This window comes from Taeniopygia guttata, chromosome 4, assembly GCF_048771995.1.
Source record: "Taeniopygia guttata chromosome 4, bTaeGut7.mat, whole genome shotgun sequence".
NCBI classification, from domain to species: domain Eukaryota; kingdom Metazoa; phylum Chordata; class Aves; order Passeriformes; family Estrildidae; genus Taeniopygia; species Taeniopygia guttata.
In genome coordinates this window covers 43,054,797-43,067,261 of record NC_133028.1, presented here as the reverse complement: position 1 = coordinate 43,067,261, position 12,465 = coordinate 43,054,797, and the positions used below count along the sequence as shown (strand labels likewise).

General features: G+C 38.4%; 1 protein-coding gene across 3 annotated transcripts in view; it reads right to left on the bottom strand.

The window, feature by feature from the left end:
- Positions 1-12,465, bottom strand: part of FBXW7 (F-box and WD repeat domain containing 7) — a 175,361-nt gene that overhangs the window by 17,206 nt on the left and 145,690 nt on the right. For all 3 annotated transcript variants that reach the window (XM_030271517.4, XM_072928473.1, XM_030271518.4), the window contains 2 exons: positions 10,110-10,251; positions 2,782-2,916 (listed from right to left, as the gene is read on the bottom strand). In XM_030271517.4, coding sequence (XP_030127377.1) covers positions 2,782-2,916; positions 10,110-10,251 — 277 coding nt within the window. The remainder of the gene's footprint in view (positions 1-2,781; positions 2,917-10,109; positions 10,252-12,465) is intronic.

Here is a 12,465-nt window from a genome sequence, read left to right as displayed (position 1 = left end):
TGGTGTGTTAGATTCCGTAGGCACCCCAAGCCACAAACCTGAAGAACCTTCTTCTCTCCTTACTCAGGGAGTCAGCATTTGGGATCTGGTGTAAGGCTCTCTATTAAAGGAGCAACAACTGTACTTGTCCTTTTAGACATTCTGTCTTCATTCCTGGCATGTGAAATTACTGAAAAAGTGTTGTTTCCTAACACACATTCATAGACCTGCATGTGACAAAACTCAAACGTGCCACGGCCCCTTTCCATTTTTTGCTGAATGTTTCTCAGTTGACAGCAGTTTGTTTAAGTATTACTTAAAAATTACTATCTATACAGACACAGACATTTGCTAAGCTGATGTTAATTAAACCTATGAGCCAACCGATTCTAAACCAGGTTAAAAATGGGTAACATTTATTTTAGACTACATTTATTTAAATAGTCATCAATGGTCAACACAGCCTACAGCTGCCTTTAGGATTAGCAGTGGATAAAAGATGACACCCTTTTGTCTCAGCTCATGATCTAGTTATAAGAAAATTTCAGGTAGCAAAGATCTGACCTTTGACTGAGCTGGATTTAGGACTACTCTCTGTTGAAGTGTTAATAACACCAAATAGTAAGTAGTCCCTTGCCTTTTTCTTCACTTAGACACACAGAACCAACAACATTTCTATGACTGATTTCAGCAGAACTCTTTATCTATTGGTTTCTCAACCTGATTTTCATAAATAAGTAGATTGAATAATTATTTCTAAAGTCTCAGCAACAAAACAAGAGTATTTATTTCATATTAACAGTTTGACTGCTGTTTTCTCAGGAGGAAAATACACATTTGCATGGTTATTTGGCATTTAAGTTACTGTCTCTGCTTTGCAGACAATGGTTTTGAAGCAAAGCCCTCCTGTCTACATCATCTTCCTGTTCTGGTTTGGTAACAAAACCAGTGCATCCAACAGCACTGGAGATAAGCACAGATGTTAATGTGGAGCGACAACCCAGGGGAGTGTGTTTGCACAGGATGCTGCCTTTGCTAGGGGAGCTTCTTCATGGAATTACTGACCCCAGCAACACGTTCGTGCCCCCACAGCTCAGAGCATCACCCCCCACTGCAGCCAGCACTCAGCAGCTGGGGACAGCCCTACTGAGGAGATCTGGGTGAGGGAACAGCAGAGATGGTGGAGTCAGCTCCACAGTCTTTTAAAACTCAGTTAATTTTGGTGACAGTGACTCGGGGTTAGGAAGCAAAAATTATTCAAGCCATCTTCACTGATGAAGTCAGCCTGTCATGAAGCTACAAATTACAATATTCTGGTTTCAAGAGGCAGGAATCTCACCAGAAATAAACAAATTAAACATAAGTAGTTTACAGAGGAGTGAAGAAACTTAAGTAAATTTTACTGCTAAGTACTGTATTTCTTCTGTGAAGAAATTGTGAAAACTGAAATTATAACAGGATCTTTAGTTACAGTGTAACTACAAGATCACTTGTTGTACTTCAGTAAGTACTGCCACAAAATCATGCAAAGAGAACTGATCTCTAAGTTAATGTTATCAATTCTCTGTTAAATTTCCAGACTGAATAAATGCAGAAGTGGCAAAGTATCTTCTGTCTCTTCAAAATATAAAGTCTTGTTGCCTTCTTCTGCCTCTGATGTTTTGGACAGCTTCTCTACAAATATGGCAACCATGCAGAGGTGCTGCTGAGCTCTTCTCCTCCCCCAGCATCCTTTCCACTCCCTGAGAAGGCTGCTGCAGGAATTACTTCTCTAAATTCTAATCTCATGTCCTGTGTACTAAGTTAACACTTGCTGCATAAATTGATTCCAACCCTTACAAATGCCAGCCAGCAAGGGAAGGTATGACAGTATAGTATAGGAAAGAAGGGGTTTGTACATGCAAGTATTCAAAAACAGGATATATGCCAGAAAAGAGTGTCAAAGAACAGAGACACAAAACAGTTTTCAAGTACTACAACCATGTCAAACACAGCAACCAAATACAAACATCAGAATAACTTAGAAGAACTTGCTTTGCAAAGTGATAGGAATTGAGACTTAACTCCCTAAAAATCAATCAAGGTAAGAAGTACTATTTATAAGTCAACTAAAATACATTTTTTCAATAACTGCAGCAAACTGGGTATATAACCTTGCATAACCACCCTCATGTTTAGTTGTGATGACATCACAAATTACTCTTGTGTGGACAGTACTTAGTGACAAACATCGAAATCTAAATCTCAGTTTCTCTTTAACTGGATATAACATGATCTGATTTTCAGAGAAGGATTTACTGTAAGGTGCCTGCTTAATTACAGTTTGGCTTGATCCTTAGTAAGAAGTGCTTATCTGGGTTTACTTTTGGTTTATTTGGTAGAGATTTTAGGGTTCCATTCGTCTAAAATAAATTCAAAAATAACATTAACAAAATAATGCTTACATTCACAGAATAATGTGCAGAGAGGTCTTACATCCAGAGGAAATCTTTGTGTGTGTGTGCCCTAACAGAATCAGTTCCCCCCCCAAAAAAGCACAATTGGCCCAATTAAAATATAGAGATATTTTTAGAGCTATTGGAATTTTGTTTTAAGGGGTCATCTGTATTTCCAAGTATCTAAATGCTATCAAGAGACGAGATATGTCAACCTGAAATTACAGTGTTCATGTTATGGCAGTGTTCCAAACCGTGAACCTTTAACATAAGTTTACATCATTACGTTGGCAAAATGAGCACAGAAGTTTTTTAAAAGATGGCAGCCAATGCACTTCATAATGCAATATTACCCCATAATTCTCACCTCTTTTGGGAGCAAGGAAATGAAGTCTCTTTGAAACTGGGGCTCTATCACTTGCATCATGTGTTTTACTTGTGTTGGTTCACAACTATCAATGAGTTCATCTAAAGCAAGTAACTTCTCTGGTCCACTCCAGCTCTGCAAGGGAAAAGGAAAGAAACAGTGAGCTTAGCTTTACAAACTGGTTTGGTTTATATCAGTAAGTGCCACTGCTGTGCCAGTAAGGCAAATTAAGTTTCCTCATCAAACTATATACAAGCATATAAAAAGCCAGGAGATAAATGCTCATGCTAATGACACAAAAATGAGGAGTTAATCAACACAAAATATTCAAAATTACTACACTAATTCATAAGCTAAGAAAGGGTTTGTTATACACACACATACAGATTGGCAATTAAATAGATAATAATATTTAGTAATAATAATTGAATTAATTAAGCTTCTTTTGAAGCTGATGAAATCTACACACATGCTACAGACAACAGAGGGGTTGCAATAGAATGAACTCCCTTTCTCTGTTGTGCATTCAAGTGAGATGATAGCTTTTAACCTTCATGTTTCATTTGGTAGACCAAAATCTTGAAGTAAGAGGAAAGGAAAGTAAAAAACTTTCTTGAAAAGTGCATTAGCTTACTCTCTGCTTGTTACTACAGTGTGTCCCTAAGTGACAATGTTGTAATTTCAGAATCCTGGCTGTAAACCAATGCATATTTTGTAAGTATCAACTTACACTTGAATAAACAGAGAATTTTGATTGGTAATTTTCTTACTTCACATTTTTACTAATGGGTGCTATAAAATTTGAAGATTTTAATAAGGCACTCAATTGTGAGCATAGCAGACTAGGAGCATCATTTCTTTGAAAAAAAATAGTAACATAATATACTGAGGATCTAAAAATCATGTCTTAAACTCATTTGTGCTTATCAAAGAGCTTTGATTCGTTATGCGAAAACAATTTAAAGAAAAAAATTACAAAAAAAACCCCTAACAGCTAGTGCTAGCTGATTTAGCAACAGAATTAGAGCACAAATAAAGCCTTAGAGAGAAAATGAGACATCACACTTTTTGAGAGCAGATTCACATTCCTATTCTCAAATGTCTTCTAGAGTGACATTTACAAGTAAATTAGCACATACAAATGATATTACAGTTACCGTAAGAGGCTAACTCAAATTTCAAAAAAGAGGGCAAGATACCTTACAATTTAGATTTCTGTATTAGTCTGCCATGGATCTCAGGACCCTTACTACTCATGCTCTAAATCTCTGTTCCCTGGATTTGACTCTGACAATTCTCTCTGGTCTCCACAATACTGCAATGTTAGTGTACTGTGCAGTTTCTGCCAGAACAATAAGGCAAGTGAAGAAGAAGGTGGAATTTCTGAAAGTGAATGGAAAGCAGATAAATACCCAGCTTTACTCAACATAGAAAGATCACAGTATTGCATCATTTCTCCCTAATTAAAACATCAAAATACTTGAAATGTCAGTAGAAGTATCATTTACCCAGACGATGGCCATGGGGACCTTCAGGGGACCTTCAGGTGACCCGAGTCCCTCAGGGCAGTGGAGGTGGCTCCACTCTCTGGGACTGTGTAGGAGCAGCTGTGCACAGCACCTGCCCCAGCCCACTGCCATGCCCCTACCCTGCAGCAAATGTGTGCCAGGTACTGCACAGCCTACCCTAATGGAGCAAGAGGTTCCTGACCAGAGCCTTTCCACACACTGCGGGCAATTGGTAACATGGTTTAAGCTGGCAAGAAAACATTCCCCATCACCTGTGTGAATTCAGTGTCACCACGGGACATGAGGGTTTCTATGTCCCATACCTAATACCTCAGAATATCAAAAAGAAACAAAACTGTCTCATCCAAAGTTGCACCAGTGCTGTTGTAAACAGCTTTTAATATAAATTTCTTTCAATAGAAACATTTGCAACACAGAGCAGTTCTCCATAAATCATGCACTGAAGAACTGTTTATCTCACCAACTTTCCAACTGCTGTTTGTTTCATTAACCCACAGCTTAGCTGGTGTTAGGTACAAATGTTTGCAGTCTTTAATGTCATCTGTCAGCCATGTTTGAATTTAGGAAAATTAAAAAGAGGGGAAGCAATCCTTGTGCTACTTCCTTATAATATAAATTTCCAAGGTCAGTCTACTCTTAATTTATAAGCAACTACATTTACTAAATTAGAACAACTCTGCCTGAAGAGTGTTGTTTGCTGCTGTGGCAAATGTTGCTAGCAGTTACCAACATGTTATTGATTAATAATGTCACTGTATGCTATCTTATACTGTAACTCTCTTAAACTTGGTTTTTAAAACTTAATACAGATCTGGACAGAAAAGGGAAAAGATTCAAGAATGGGAAAGAGTTGCTAATGACTAAAAGCAGAACCCTCTTTTATCTGTCTGTCATCATTAGGGGATGGGTACAGGCAGCTTCCTACAGATCTTCTTAAGCAATCAACTGCTACAAAATGTTGTCTCTAGGACATTGTCCCCTCAGTCTTTCACTTAAGCAAACAAATCTCCAGCTACATTTGGTAAGGGGTCTCTGAGGGAAATGTCTGGCATGGAAAACTGGGAGGAAGCCTTGCCAGATGAGCACAACTGTTTGCATTAATGAAGACAAGATTTGTAAATTCTGTTTCTGGGCCCCGTAGCTTGATCTGTTTGCAAGAAAACTGCATATAGCTCACTAGGCTGAAAGGATAAGGAGTAACTGTGGCCTTGATGAGAAACAACTTTTTCTTTCCCTGTTGCAACATTCCCTTGTTGCAAAAGGGAAAGAAAAAGTAACTGTATGCCAAACAGTTGGCAAAGTTTCAAACCTTGTAGATGACCACAGACTTTGAGACTGGTGGCATCGTGACCAGACACCTTGGGTTTCTACCAGGCAATTGCCTTTCAAATTGAATATCCTTGTAAAGAATATACTTTATCTTCAAATTACTTTTGCTTAATTGTCTCCCTTTGCTTTCCTTGTCTTCAAATCTGAAGTTTCATTTTAATGTAAAATTATTACTAAAGCTTTTATTATGGGCAGAGGTTCCCTTAGAAAAGATAACTCCAGGATTCATTCACCCTTAGCCCTTGGGAAGCCAGCCCACTGATACTGCTCTTTGAATGATTTCAGAATCCTAAAGAAACACCCCTCTTTGCTCCCATTTCCTGAGGAAGGTGTTGATTTTTCAGCCAAAGCCTTTTGGCTGTTCACCATTTCCTCATCCAGTAGAGCAGCTGCTGTAACGATGGCACTACCTAACTGAAATACATCCCTTCTTTTCCCCCTTCCCTACTCTGGGTAAATGTCTTCTGTCTTCCCTTTTTTACAATCAATACAAACAACATCTTTGCTGCTTCTACAACTTCCACCTCATACCTTCTCTGACCTGCACCTCGTTTTTTTTATAATAATCTGTTTCTGCACCTCTCCTCTTCCATGACCTGCACTCTTCTATTGCTTAGCTCTCATCTGCTACCTTCAATTTGTACAATTACATCTTGTAGCAATTATATCCTTTTGTTATAATAGGTATATTAAGGACAATCTATTTTAAAGAGTTTAACTTCAGGGTGCTGCTCTCCATTACTAAATTCTGTTAATGGAGGTCTGTCATTACTGAGACCTGCAGAAGGGCTCTTCTTGGAGCCTGCTTCTGTCCAGCTCTTGGATCTGTTATCCAAAACCCTGCCATCCCCCACCTCAAGGGTATCTCAGTCTGGATAAAAATAGCATATAAGCACTGAAAGAAACACCATCTACAGCTGTAGAGCTGTACAGCAAGTAGTTTGTCACACCAGGAGGGATTCAGGAACAGCTGGTGCTGAAGTCCCCTCATTAACCCATATCAGAGTCTCAGACCCCAGTCTGGTCCCCTGGGCCAAACATTTGCAGCACATCATGTGGTGGACTTTGTCCATTGGAGCTGTGACTGGCTCAGACCCTACATCCCTGCTAGAGGTTGGACAATGTAGAGCTTCTCCTGAAAGCAGCTGAAGTTGTATGTAACAAAACTGCCATGAGAGCCAAACCAAAGGGACAGGCAGGAGACCTGCTGTAAGTCTGCAGGACTCCTCTGAAACAAAGCAGTAATGGTGATGCAGCCAAGAGGGGCATGGAGCTGCAGTGCAGATCTCTCCAGAGCTGCATGTACGGGCTGCACAGAAACTCCAACCCTTGACCTAGTCCCAGCACAGGACATAGAGCAGAAAATGCTGCAATGCTGGTTATGGGACAATCTTTATGCCTGCTTCAGATAAGAGGTGGACTTGCACACGTATTCATTCCTGAGCATCTCTGGAAGGGAGAATGGTAAACAATTTGAATTTAGGTGACTAAGCTAACTATTTATGTAAAAAAAAAAAAAAAAAGAACACTGCTCTTGCCAGCTAGATATGGCAAAAGCATTTTGGACACTATCGAAATTGTTGTGAAAAAGAATGCTTCCAGTTGTAGGTAAAATGATAGCATTCACTAGTTGTTCAAAGTGATTGCCTATATTGGTGTGTATGGAACAACTTTTCAAAATCAATTTTCCATGAAAATGCCAGTTTTTAATAAATTACTTAGATAAAAAAACTCAACAACCTAGGTATATGAAGCAGAAAGAATGGAGAGCTTAGTAATTTTAAAGCAAATACCAACTCTGACTGAACTTAGCATCTAGCTGACTTTTTCTCTTTATGGCAAGCAATTTGGTGACTTAAAACTTCTCATAAAGGAAGGAATTTTGTAAAGACACACTTGGGCACTGGGTTTTAAAAGCTCTTAGAGTGGATTTTAAAAAGACCTGAAGTCAAGAGCCACTGCAAACCAGAAAAAATAAATAGGCCTTTAAGAAATTAACTGGTTTGAATCTAATAAAATTCCTTTCTATTCTTCTCTCCAGACTTCACTGAAATACATGTACAACTTTATTTTTAAGGGGAAAGTGTAACTACACAATTGTTTCTCCCTTCTGCATTATTTTGTTCTTTAAAAATAAAAGGCTTAGATCAACTATAAAACATAACAACAGGAAGTATGTATCAAAAGTAAATTTAAAAACCCTTATAGACCATCTTAAGTTTTCTTAATATTTGCAGAGTGGTCTTGATTTTATCTGAAAAGAAAATACAGGAGAAGGACTGAAGGCCAACATACAGGTGAGAGTCCTCAAAATAGCTGACTATCACTGGTCACTGCCAGCTTGTATGCCAAAGAACAGTTCTACCTGAAACAGTACATATGTCCCCCTAAAATGCCTCTAGAAATTTAGCTTTAAAATTAATTGGAAATATATTTTCATATAAAATGAGAGAGCTATTAAGCTGGACTAACAAGTACACAGTACACAAAGAAAGCTCTCTCATTCCTGTTTCTCTGCAGGAAAAACTTTGTATTGCAAGAATGATGCTGCATGTGCCATTTAATCCTGCCCTTTGGGCAGAGCTATCTCCCCTATGAATGTACTTTTATCATTTGGCTGTTTAAGACTTGGCCCCTTTCATGAAACTCACGTGAAAAATAAGCACATAGAAGATGAGGAGGCAAGCAGATGTAACACTGAGACAGAGCTACATGACTCTGAAAGCTTTCCTTCAAAAGTAAGGGACTCCCTTTTGTGACTATAATAAAAACTACCAGTGACAGACGTGATCAATATGTGCTGCTCAATGATCTCCAGTTAGGAGAGAAGAGGCCTCCCTTTCTCTCTCAATAGTATAGATCAGCACTTCGGCAATAACTAAGTATTTTGACCAGTTGAAACTATCTAAATACATACGTATTAAAATATGTTTTCTACATTACATACTGTACACATTTGTCTACATAGGCAAAATTTTCATGGGCTTATAGACTATATCCTAACCAAACAGCCAATAGCATTGCTCTTACTGTCATGGGTGTCTGCACCACTCTCAAACACTTCAGCTTTTCATAGTCTTTTTCAGAAATATGTAACTATCACTAACTATCAATCTTACATAAAAGTAGGTTACATATTGTCAGTAACAAAATAGCTTTTGTTAGTACAAATTTTTAACATCACAAAATGTTAAAATACAATGTAGTATTACACTACCATAGAAATATAAGTAGTACCATTCAAATATGATTCTTAGGGGTTAAAAAGACATATTTCTATGAACAGTCTCAAAAAAGATACACCACAGTAATTAAATGTGAATATTTTTAAGAAATTGAATGATGTGTACAAGAATCTTAATTTCAAGCTTCCACTGGTTTAAGCAGATCATAAATGTATAAAAATAAAGAGGAAAAAGGTTCTACATTATTATTTTAATGTTCAGAACTGACAGTGATTGAGATCAATGGTATTATGTGGCAGCATGAATCAAGCCAAAGAACACTTGTGCCTGCAAAATTGTATGATAGATACCTGTATCTACAATATTGTTCTTTTATCTTTGCCTGTTACAGTAATTGAAGCAATGCCTGTATTTGTTAGTTGCTCCTTTTCAAAATGCTTTTAGAAGGAACAGTTTATTAATCAAGATAAGAAGACATAATATTTCCATTTTTCAAATCAATGACTAAGACTCATCCCTGCTTCTTAAAAATACAGAGCAAAATGTTAAGATCTCCGTGGTATAGGTTGTGGACCAGAAGCAGAAGCTTGTCCCAGACTTTGCTTGTATTAACATACACAAAATTGTCTCAGGTGCTCCCTGACTGGTGCCCAGGCAGATTTCAATTTCAGCCTGTGCAAGTGGTCCATAGCATTGTCCTTCACATCTTTTCTTTTGCCCAGATAAGTAATTTTTAGGCATTGCTGAAGGCACTTTAAAAGATATGAAAAATCTCTTCTTTCCCTCCCTCCCTTCAGCTGTGTACACATGTGCTGGCTGACACGTTCAGTACACGGAGATCAGTAAAAATACACATTTGAGTTTCCTTTTAATCTATTTTTGATAAACTTTTCTTTCTATTCTTAGAAGACACCAGACTTGTGACAAATCTAGAGATATAACTGCACTGAAGCAAACCATGCACTAAAGCTTACTAGTCTCAAGCAAAAATGGCTTGAGGCCATGCAGGTAGCCCTCACACATTGGACAGACTTTGAAGAAGATGTGAAAACATTAAACATAAAGGATTACATTATTAAGAAAGCAGTTAAAGCTGTTATTTTTTGCTGAAACAGGGAACAAGTATTCCTTAAAGTTGATGCCCATTTGTTATTGTAGAGAACATGAAAACAGCGGCAGAGACACTCCGGGATGTATAATGAGGACCAACTCTACTGAATCGCTCCCTTCCATAAACCATGGAGGCAGAGCTGCTTCAGATGCTTATTTCTGCAAGCATAGTTACCTGGAACATTTTCAGCCATTCCTGGAGGCCGGAGGGTGGCTGCACGGATGTAATGCGGCGCCGTTGCTGTCCCTGGCCATTGGCTGCCCGCAGGTCCCCAAACGTCGTCGGCGTGGCGGAACATGGCACCAGCCCCGTGGTACTGCCACACAAATGGAAAGTGACAGCCATAGGTAAAACATCAAGGAAAATTCACACAAGAACAAAAAAATTTTAGTACATAATTTGCAACTATTACTTAAACTCTTTAGCTTCACACAAAAGCATTAACATGAAGAATTGTTCTGCTGGTCACTCAAGAGGTCAGCCCCTCACTTGGATAAATCTGCCTGCTTCTACCACTGCAGTGCCAGCCCTCCAACTCACATTTCAAGGCTGAAAAATTATCACTCTTCTAATTGCCCAGCAAGTTGTGTAAAGATACAGGTTTACATATTCCTTTCCTTGCCAGAGTATTTCCTTTCCTTCTGGGCTACACTGCTGCCTTCTGATGGGGGATGCAGGAAGCCAGATCTCAGAGTTTCACCTGTATGTAAAATGTGCTAGTGCTGCTTCATCTCCAAACAGAAAGGAAAAAAAATATATTTTTAGGTTTTAATATATTTTGTTGACAAAGAGCTAGTAATATCAAGCAGTTCTAGTGTCTTAGTGGTCTGGAATTGGGCTTTGAAATACTCTATATGGTCTTTTAAAGTTTGTGTGTTGATGGAATGACACAGGAATTAAATGGGGGGGTGTGTGACATGAAAAGGGAAAAGGAGCCAAAGGTGCTCTCTGAATCAGTTTGATTTTTTTCACTCTGACATGTTAAAAACCAGCTCATTCATATGGAATGGAGCTTTTAAACGAGCTGGGATTAAGCTACTGTTGGGAGAGTCTAAAAAAATACAGCTGACTGTTTTCTGGCTTGGGTTTTTTTTTGTTTGGTTGGTTGTTTTTTCACTTTTAGGTTTAGGGTTTTTTTTTTGGGGGGGGGGGAGGGGTTTGGTTTTGTTTTGCTTTTTATAATAATGTAAAGTACTTCATTCACAGAATATCAAAGCTTATTCCCTAGCAGGAAATACAGAACCCCAGTAGTATTTGAACAAGCATGAACACTTTAAATGTAGTGTGAGACTCCAAAAATCCCTCTGCTTTTTTGTAGGATAAACGCAGCTTTTTAGTAAGCTTGAGCTTAGAAGATTTACTAATTTTTTCAGTGGCTACAGGAATAGCTTTAAATGATGCAAGGCAAGTTCATTTTAATATTTACCTCATTATGCTCTACAAATATTTCACTCGACTTTTCCTTATTCTGAAGGACAATCATAGCATGTCCTAACATTTACCCAAACTGGTCAAAAAAAGTAAAGACTGGTTTGAGCAGGCCTATTTTTAACTGTTCATTTTGCTGAGTAATGACAGAAACAGAAGCTGGTATGAAAATACTGTTTCATAGATGAAGGATCCTCCTAATGGCATTTGTTTACTGACTTTACCTGTTATATGCAAACAAAGTTCATCAGCTGGTCAATTTTAGAATCCCTGATCCTAGGGAAAATGGAAACAAGCAGACACAAGAACTGCATCATTTGCCTACATATTACTCAGATAAAACCAAATCATAGAGTTTAAGGGAGGAGGATCAAATGTTATTTAAGTATTCTTTTATGCCAATAACTACTCAAAATCCAAGTAATGACAGTTAAAAGTATTTTTTAAAATAAAAATGTGATTTTATAGCTTAGTCATTCTAATCACCTGCATAGAGATTCAGCACAAGGCCTATCATTCAAGGTCCAAAATAAGGCACTTGACATTAGCTTTTCTTGGCTCTGAGCAGTACGTAGCCTTGAACTTGCCCTAGTAGAACTGTTACACTTTACTTTCTTCTGCTGTAAACTGGTTCTTAGTCAAAAACAGTTATTCAAAACAGGATCTAAAAGCTTCTTTCCTTTCACCTCAGATTAAAGCACAAAATACTTGTTAGTGCTCCATTTTCCCACTATGTTTTCATCACCCTGAAACAAGAAGTCAGGTCTCTGTGGAAGCTGGACAAGTCCAGCAGTTCCTCTGAACCCGACAGGCACACTTGACAAAAAAGCGTGCTTTCTTTGCTGCTGAACTGTTTATTCTTCTGGGAGTGCAGAGAACTCCCCCTGTGTCACCTGAAAAAACGGTGTCCAACAAGAGAGTCCTTCCATTAGACAGACTCAGAAATCAGAAGACACCACCTGCAGGCTTGGGAGGATGTGGAAGCTGCAACAAGTGCCTCTCAGCAACAGCACATCACCTCCTTTACTCTGCTGCAGCATTTACACATCTGAAAAGCAACCCTAGGACCTGCTGCCTAACTTTTCACTCATCACCTGATAAA